Raw genomic sequence first — 9,618 nt, 5'->3', positions numbered from 1 at the left:
CACACACACACACACACACCCCACCATCACCAATAACCCATCGAAAACCATCATGAACTCATACAAACTGGATAGATGATGGGAGAGACAGGATTGCCAGCCCAGCCCAGCCCAGCAATCATAGCTGACTCAGTCAAAATAAGCAGTGATCTAAGATGGGTGCACACCAGTGAATCACTGCGTGAATTTTATGACCAGATCTCAAATAAGTATCTTACAGCCTGTTAGCGAAAATCACTTGTAAACAGTCAGAATCCTGTTTTTCGGAACCCTATATCTACTCCAAGACAGGCCGCTACGCAGGTGAGGATGCTTTGGGAGACTGTGAATTCAGGACACAGGAGATCACTGGTTTCATGATTTACGGCTGAAGGCGTGCACTCTCTGTGCTGGTGGTCAATGATGATAAAGTGGATACCAGTGCCTCCTTGGATTTCCTGTTGCCCCTTCAAGAACCACCAATTAGAAGCATCAAATCAAGTGCAGTGATCTAATCAGGTGTAAGTGCTTTCCTAGTGCTTCAGTGTTAAAGAATCCCCCTGCCAATGCAGGAAACATGGGTTCGTTTCCTGGGTGGGGAAAGATCCCCTGGAGAAGGAAATGGCAATTGACTCCAGTATTATTGCCTGGGAAATCCCATGGACAAGAGGAGCCTGGTGGGCTACAGTCCATGGGGCCGCAAGAGTTGGACACAGCTTAGCAACTGAACAACAATCAGGTATAAAGTGCTGGGGGTGGGTAAACCTTTTCAGGTTGCCACTGCACTGTGGGTCTCCTCTTCAGATTTTCTAAACTAGTAAAAATAGTCTTTCATTTTTACCTGTGTAATTTTGTCTGTTCTTTCCCCACTTAAGCAGATAAATATTACCAGGTAACATTTTGACAGCCACGCTGATCTCTAGTTTTCCTCTTGCTTTCAACTGACCAATGAGAGAAGTCCTCAAGAAAGCACTCACCTTTATTATCAATACATGGTCATTCTTAACTAGTCAGGATCAATCTGCTAGATAATGCCAGTCTCTAATAACCAAGGAGGCAATCTCCACATTACCTTCTCAAAACTGGGCTGGGGAACATTTGTGATGCAGGGGAAGTTGAATATTTGCATATAAAGTCTATGTCTATTTACACATGCCTATAGCTGTCTATGGGGCTGCACAGAGTCGGACACGACTGAAGCGACTTAGCAGCAGCAGCAGCATAGCATCATTATGCCATGCATATCAAAGTTATAAATCTACAGTTTTTGGCAGTGGTTCTCAAATGTGGTCTCTCCACCAGCAGCTTGGGTAGCACCTGGAAACTTGTTAGAAATGCAGATTCTTGGGGCCTGCCCCGGCCCTTTAGAACTCTGGGATGGGGCTGGCAATCTGTGCATTTTGATTCACGAGTGAGTCTGATGCAGGGTATAAGTACCCTCGTGTTAGGATGTTTCCAAGAACAAGCCCCTTTGACTTTTGAAAACAATGGTGTGGGCAAATTAAATTGTTATTTTTCTGAAAAGCAATTAATCACACTGAACAATTATTCATGCATTTCTCAAGCTTATGTTGATCATATTAGAAATTTCCTTCCCAACTACTGTATAGCAGGGAACTCTGCTCAATGTTATAAGGCAACCTGGATGGGAGGAGAGTTTGGGGGAGAATGGATACATGTATGTGTATGGCTGAGTCCCTTTGCTGTCCACCTGAAATTATCACAACATTGTTAATTGGCTATACTCCAATACAAAATAAAAGGTTTTTTTAAAAAATAAAAAAGGATTCTTAAAGAGAAACTATGTAAAAATATCTACTATGAAAATATTTGATTAACTTCCAAAATGTTACTGATAAAAACCAGGAAATGGTGACTGATGAATTACCCGGAAAGGAAGACCCCAAGGCAAGAACTGAAATGAAATACACATGCAAACAGATCTCACAGGTGCATGGAAAATAACCCTTAACACCACTGAGCTGAGGGAGGAGTAGAAGAAAACATGGGAGAAAGGTAAAGGCTTAAACAAACACATAAAAAGGGCATTAAACATACGAGGCAGTTTATATTTAATCAAAAATAAAATGCTTTGTGAACTACAAAGTAGGGGGATTCACATTTAATGAGCCTGTAAAGCAGTGCTTTAAAATATTATTGTTGTTTTCACTTCTGGACTTGATCTCTGAGACAGTGTTGGGTGGTGTTGGGGTAACGTGTGGGAAGCACATTACCATATCATCCTCATTAATCAGCTGACATTTATTGAGCACTTACTGTGTCCCGCAAATTGGGTTAAAACAGGGGAATGCTTTCAAACAGGGTCTTGGCTTCTTAACAAGCTTACTAGTTGAAGAGATGGGAGTAACATGGAAATTCTTGGGCTCAATAAAATAACATCAAATACGAGGAGGCTGCAAATGCAGGGGTTTTTCGAGTGTCTGGCGTCTATGGAAGAAGGCTACAGGGGCAGGTGGACCTCAAAGGAGGCTCACTATCTGCAAAGGATTGTAGAAACAGCCTCAATTTTCCCCTCTCTGGATCTCTGCCCCTTGGCAATGCAAGTTTTCAGCTCTTCATATTCAGCATGTACCCCTGGAATTGGAGCTCGCCTTGTAATGGAAGCAGTGGTGAGGTGCCAGTTCTGAGCCTCAAGACACCCTGCATGCTTCTGGCCACTCTCTTAGAATATGTCGGGCTGACTTAAGCCTGTTGAAGGGAAAGAGACCACATCCATCAAAAGATGAGCTATCCAGCTGAGGCCATCTGAGACTAGTTCGCACCCAGCAGGGCCATCAGTGAGCCCAGCTGAGATCAGAACCCTCCAGTTGAGCCCAGTCAAAATTGCCAGTCCACAGAATCTTGGGCTGCATGAATCAATACTGTTTTAGGCCAACACATTTCAGACTGGTTTGTCATATAGCAGTAGATAACTGATACAAAGTCTGCAAGGTGGATAGGAAGGGAGAAGACTTTTGAGGCTAGAGCTGCGACTCCAAACAGGTCAAGAATCAGAAATGTGTGAGGTCAGGACAAAGAATAGTGAAGGCATCAGTAGGACTGACCACTTTCTTTCAATAAGTCAGTAGGCGCACAAGCATTTAATAGAACATATACTGGAGATCGGAGAAGGCAATGGCACCCCACTCCAGTACTGTTGCCTGGAAAATCCCATGGACGGAGGAGCCTGGTAGGCTGCAGTCCATGGGGTCGCACAGAGTTGGACATGACTGAAGCAATTTAGCAGCATACTGGAGATCAGACCTGCACTATTACTATCCTCCAAGCACTCCCATCAGTCCCTAAGAAACAGGAATCCTCACATGTTGAAACACAAAGTGAGCATCAGGACCCCTATTTGTCCAAGCTGGACTTGAAAAGAGTAAAATACTGTTTTCTAGCCAACTGTATTATGCCAAGGGAAAACCCCCTTTTTTTTAATTTTTGGTGACTTATACTCAGCTTCTACTTTTTATGCAGAAAAATCTGAAGCTTATTTTGTGACTTTCTAGAAACTGCTAGAGGCAACTTTATAGAATCCCAGAGTAAAGGATATTATGTAACTAGAGTTCTTTTAAAATCTTAAATTCTCACAAGGTGGATCTAGTAGGCCACTGGGCAACAAACAACTTCCACTCAATTTTATTAGGTCTTTGAATATATTCTTCACCATAAAAGAGCACAAGAGAAATACTTTCCTTTAAGTGCTAAAAATGTGTTTTCTGTTGAGCGGTACTTGATTGACATGAACATCCCTGGGAGATGAAGAATTCTTGTTTTCAAAGTAGCATCTTAAATTTGGCTGCGTGGTCCGGGGGTGGGCTGGGCGGTGATGGGGTGAGTTAGGGTGGGGGAGTGTGATATTCAGATGGGATATCTTGAACCTATATCTCCTCCTGTCTGGGATGCCTTTTTTTTTTCCCAGCAGGCACAGAGGCATCCTTCACTTCATTCAGTTATTTTTTTAAAAACCGGACTAGTTGACAAAGTGCCATAAACTTTATACAAGGCGGCCTTATTGAGCAACTATTTTATTCAAGCAATGCTCAGATCAGCAGTACCCCACAGGTCAGAAAATCACGGTGAACCGGGCATTTCCATAGGAGAAAAGGCGAGGATAATCAATCCCGAAGCGCCACACAAGGGGAGCCGAGCGAGAAGCGTCAAATCTGAAGATCTCGCCGTGTGTGCGCGTTAGCAGGAGAGCGAGCGAGACAGAAAGTTGCTGTTTTCATCGCAGCCTGTCTCCTGCGAACGTGTTGCTCCCTTTGGAGTCTCCAGTAACCAGTTCACGCAAAACTTTTCTGCCACGAGGCCCCGCGTCTCCCGCGTGCCCCCAGCCTTACTGCGCCGGCTAACAGGTCCCGGATCGCCGAAGCGTCACCTCTGAGTCCTGGGGAAATCTCCGCAGCCCACTCGGACTGCAGCCCTCGCCTCCCGGCCTCCCATTGCAGCAACCCGGGCGATCTAGAGGGAGGAAACGCTCAGGTCGGGGGTGGGGAGGGAGACCCAGCGGGAGGACCGACCCCGCGGGCCGGGCTTGGGCACCAGCATGGGGACGGGAGGCGCGGGCCGAGCTCGCCCCGCAGGTAAACAGGCCGGCGAGGCGCAGGGCGCTGCCGCCGCGGCCACCCAGCCATTTCCAGGCACGCAACTCCGCCTCCAGGGCTCTCTGCCTCGCGCGCTCGCCCCGCCGCCCGCTCGCAGCCTCAGCAGCCGCCGCAGCATCACTTCACACAAAGGACTGTTACCCGCTGAGCAGCTTCTCCACCTCCACGTCCTCCTCCGGTGACAGCAGAGCCCCGACAGCCGGGCTCGGGCGCGGCGGCGGCGGCGCGGGGAGGACCTATTACTCCCAGCATCCGAGCATCCGAGGCGGTGGCGGCGGCTTTTTTTTTTTTTTCTTTCGCCTAAAAAAAATTTTTTTTTTTTTGCCCTTTCCACCGCTTCGCCTTTCTGTGGTTCCACCCACCCCTTCTCTCCCTTCCTCCTCCCCCTCCCGTAAACAAGTCTCCCACGGCCCCCGCCAATAAATAAATTAGGAGGAGGGTGCGAGGGGGGGGTGTGGGGGGAGGAGGAGGAGGGGAGAGGAACAGGGAGGCAGCGCCAGAGACCGAGGAGGCAAGAGTCCGAACCGACAGCCACCGGAGCCCGCACGCACCTCGCACCATGAGCTGGCGATGCGCCGCGCGCCGCGCCGGGAGGACCGGCCCCGCCGCCCGCTCTCCTCCGCCGTCGCCGCCGCTGCTGCTGCTGCTGCTGTGGACCTCGGCCCTGGCGCCGGGGGCGGCCGCCGGCGACGAGGCGGCTCCCGCGGGGGCCTCGGTGTGCTACGCGTCCCCGCCCAGCGTGGGCTCGGTGCAGGAGCTGGTTCAGCGCGCCGCGGTGGTGATCGAGGGAAAGCTGCACCCGCCGCGGCGGCGGCAGCAGGGGGCACTCGACAGGGAGGCGGCGGCGGCCGCGGGCGAGGCAGGGGCGTGGGGAGGCGAGCGCCCGCCGCCGGCCAACGGGACCGTGCCCGCCTGGCCCACCGCCCCCGCTCCCAGCGCCGCCGAGCCCGGAGCCGAGGCGCCCTATCTGGTGAAGGTGCACCAGGTGTGGGCGGCGAAAGCCGGGGGCTTGAAGAAGGACTCGCTGCTCACCGTGCGCCTGGGCGCCTGGGGCCACCCCGCCTTCCCCTCCTGCGGGCGCCTCAAGGAGGACAGCAGGTACATCTTCTTCATGGAGCCCGAGGCCAACAGCAGCGGCCGCGCGCCCGCCGCCTTCCGAGCCTCCTTCCCCCCTCTCGAGACGGGCCGGAACCTCAAGAAGGAGGTCAGCCGGGTGCTGTGCAAGCGGTGCGGTAAGTTCCTCGGCCCGCGGGGCGCGCTCGGGCCGGGCGGGGAGGGCGGGGAGGGCGGACCTCCCCGGGGCGCGCCGGGCTTCGACGGCTTTCGGGCGGACGCGGTCCGAGCGGCGGAGGGGCGCGTTTGGGAGCCTCTTGGTGGACTGGATGCCCCAGGCAAGCGCCTTCTCCCGTTTCCCGGTTTCGAGGCTTTGCCGTTGAGGAAAGTCCAAGTTTGGTCCGCGGTTGGGGCCGCCTGAAACTTTTTAATTCCTTGGGGTTTCGTTCGCCAGGTGGACTGGTAATGGGCCGGTGGCTTGCCTGCGGTGCCTTCTCGAGCTTGGCTTTGGTTAGGAGTTGCTCTTTAGGGCGGCCGTGCGGGGCTTTTCCTTTGAAGGCGGAAGGGTGAGGCGGACAGGACTATCCAGTCTGGCCATCACTTCGGGTCCGGAGTGTGGACTTGGTCGGGGGTTTGTGTCTGTGCAGAGTCCGACAAGGAAAGGACAGGGCACCGAGATACAAGATTTCGTCTTTCAATGTGGCAGTTCTTTTTTGAAAACCGAGTGTCCAGCCAGACAGATAGGTGCAGTCTGTGCCTTGTTAAAGTGTGTATGTGAGAAGTGTAAAGTTGGGTGTTATCTTTTTGGTGACATCATCTCAAGAATTTTTGTTTTAACTGTATTCTCGTTTGGCGGATGCTTTGGCAGTTAAGTGTATTAGACCAGATGAACGTCATTATGGAGCTTCACTTGTAGGCCCTTAAGGAGAATTTGGGGACATAAGTTAACAATCCGATTTCAAGGACCTTTCCCAATTTTATCACTGAAAAAAACCTCTTTTTTCCCAGGTCTCCTTAATATTAGCAGGTCTGAGAAATCAGTTGATAATCCGATTACATTTCTGAAGGAGTTATTACCTCTATGCCATTCATAAAAGTAATTCCTAGGTTCTAAATATTTGTAATTTCCTGATGATCATATAATCACTACAGCATAGCGGGGTTTCTTCTCAAACCATAAATTAACATGATTACACATCACAGATTCTCACATGCATAATAGATTTTCCCCCTGGTCTTTATGTATCCACCTAATGGATGGTTGGGTTAATTGAATTTTTACAAAACTCAGCACCATGCCATGCTCAGTCTGCCTGTGATGCAGTGTGTCAGCTCTTTGCAGTTTGTAGCAGGTGAGGGCCATTTATTTACATTTCTGATTGGCATTTGTGGTGCCTATAGGCTGCGGCGATTAATTAATGCCTACCAGTTGCGTTTTGATGTGAGGGAAGAGCCTGGCTCATTCTCCACTGCCTGAGTTTCACAATGCACTTTGTGCACCAGGGACCTGTTAAGACTGCACCACTCTGTGGCAAGAAGCTGTTCTCAAAACAGTGGTGCTGAAGACGGCTGAGTGACGTTGGGATTCCCTGGGTCTCGCTGATAGATGTCACTATAAAACATGGGAAACTCTCTGCTGGGAGCTGTCTTACTAGGACACACAAAAGCATCACACCATTGTCCTGCATCATATGTTATCCTGTTAGAAAATCCGAAACAAAACCTTTTCAGTCACGCCATCATCCAGTTTTCACATTTTACTACATGCAATTCAGGAAGGATTTTGCTTTTACCACCAAACCATATAAATTGTGAATCACTTACTACACATGGTGGAAGTTAATATGAAGGGTGTCGTGGTTGGCAATGATGCTGAGGATGGGGGGCGGTGTTGCTAGATTAACCATGGTGTTAGTCATGCCTTTCAACTAAAAAAGCATGTCAGTTTTCAGGGCTAAACTTCTTATAAAGGTCCAGAGGATGTTTGGAAATGGAAAATTGCCTGGAGGAATACTATTATGTTTTTGTGTTTCCGAACTGAAAAAGCATCACTGAAGCTAGTTTTGCCCTTCTGTTTGCCAGCCAGAGGAGATACATGGTTTAAGTTGTGGCAGGTTAAGCAAAACAGGTTTTGTTTCTTTTAAACGAACTGGAAACCTCCTGCATGTAATGTAGTAGATTAAGAAATTATGAAGTTACAGCTTCAGGTTTGTGTAATTACCATGTACACTTGGTGATTTTAGTGTTAAACACTTTAAAGTATGATATCGCACAAAACATTAGTAGGTTTAGCTAAAGACTAACTGAAATCCTGCTAAAAGTTTCTCTTGCATTTTTACAAGCGTGGTAGTTATTGTGACATTGAGGATGTAAATAAAGACTGTAAGCTATCTTATACAATGGAAACTCAGTCAGTCCATACTTGGAATATTGGGTGTAAAAGTGTATGTGTGAGGGTGTGAAAACTTGAGAATTCATTCAGGTGTATGGTCTGGGTTAACAATGTCATTCAGAACCTACTAGGCAAAGGAACACAAATTGGGGGAGAAAACATGCAGAGAAAATAGGGGCTGATTTGTCTTGGTTGAACCACTTCTGTGTGCTTCTGGTCAGATTTCAGGGCGAGTGATGGAGCGGAGGGTTCTTACCTAACAACAGGAAGCTGCTCTGGGGGCGCGATGGCTGTGTTCCTGCCTGAGCCCTGATGCTAGGCTGGAGAGGGAATATAGCAAAGTCATTTTGTGCTATCATGCCCTGGGGAACAGTTTCCAGCTCTCCTGCGCTCAGCTGCAGTGTTGTCTCCTACAACTTGCTTATGAATGTAGAAACTACACGTGCAACAGATTAGCCTTAGGGCTGAGCTAATAGAAGTCTGTCTTGAATTCTTTTTTCTCTCCTCCCTACCCCTCATCTAAGAAACTCCTGAGTAGCCTATGTATGAATACACTTGTCTGAACAATGGACTCTTGGAGAAACGAGCTGTCTAGTGTATTTTAGATGACAACACAGAATCTCATAGCTTGTTTGCTTTATATGTGGGGCTTGTGTGAATTACACTTCCTTTATAGTCATTTAAATGCTCCCCGTCTTTGCTTTCTCTCTTGCTCACTGCACAGGTTGAGACACATTTCTAGGTTTTATATTTATTGGAATGCAAAATAATTTGCTGTTCAATTAAATTGCTGTTATTCAAACAAATTATTGTCTGCTGCACTACATTTGTTTCCAAAGCCTTGAGGTTCTACTAGGCTGCGACTGATTTCCAAAAAGAAGTAAAATACTGATGTCGAATAACATCCTAATGGGGCCATACGAGATTTGTGCATCAGTTATGTTCTTACAAGTCAACCTAAATATTCAGTATACCCTATTGTATTGCAGTGTATTGATAATGCAAACATGTTTATCAAATATTCATGATCACTGTCTTTTTCTCATGTCTTCAATAACTGTTTAATAAACTGTGCTGACCTTATGGTGTTATGAAAAGGACAACAATGCAGGGATTTTCCAGCCAATAATTAAAGAGACTTATTCTTAATGAAAGCTCTATTTAGATGGTAGCAATAGGAACAGATACAACTTGACAGCTTGAATTTCACAAATACACATGTAAATGTAATTCCCCAAGTGTTTGTGATGGCTCTCTTTAAACTGTATAAATCTTACTGTCAGTTCTATAGTGTATGTAAAACACTGATGTTGAGTAGAAAAACCATGTATGTATTGATATATATTTATGTTAAAAGATGAAACCAACATAGGTCATTTGGGAAAACAGCTCTTTGGAGTAAAAATAAAAGGTAAATTTAAAGATCTGAGTCAGGATGTGTTACAAGCACTAGGGGGAAGTTCTCACCAGTTGTGGGTGATCCATAAGCCCTCTGAATCTAGGGAAAGTTTTCCCATATGTCTTAATGTATTAAGTAAGACCCATAAGCTTAAACAGCCCTGAGGCTCAAAACAATGGTCTGTG

At 47.6% G+C, this 9,618-nt stretch overlaps 1 protein-coding gene and 1 long non-coding RNA gene across 3 annotated transcripts in view; one reads left to right on the top strand and one right to left on the bottom strand.

The window, feature by feature from the left end:
• The first annotated feature begins 5,142 nt into the window (after positions 1-5,142).
• LOC123465292 (pro-neuregulin-2, membrane-bound isoform-like) overlaps positions 5,143-9,618 on the top strand; it is a 335,690-nt gene continuing 331,214 nt past the window's right edge. For both annotated transcript variants that reach the window (XM_045164053.1, XM_045164057.1), the window contains exon 1: positions 5,143-5,821. In XM_045164053.1, the coding sequence (XP_045019988.1) occupies positions 5,149-5,821 (673 nt within the window). In that variant the 5' untranslated portion in view covers positions 5,143-5,148. The remainder of the gene's footprint in view (positions 5,822-9,618) is intronic.
• On the bottom strand, positions 6,444-8,420 carry LOC123331371. Its single transcript, XR_006547979.2, has 2 exons — positions 8,291-8,420; positions 6,444-6,561 (listed from the first exon to the last, which is right to left on the bottom strand). It is a non-coding gene; the product is annotated as an uncharacterized LOC123331371 (long non-coding RNA).

Source organism: Bubalus bubalis, chromosome 1 (assembly GCF_019923935.1).
Source record: "Bubalus bubalis isolate 160015118507 breed Murrah chromosome 1, NDDB_SH_1, whole genome shotgun sequence".
Taxonomy (NCBI): domain Eukaryota; kingdom Metazoa; phylum Chordata; class Mammalia; order Artiodactyla; family Bovidae; genus Bubalus; species Bubalus bubalis.
Note: the sequence above shows the minus strand (reverse complement) of the source record. Positions and strands in the feature narration are given on the sequence as shown.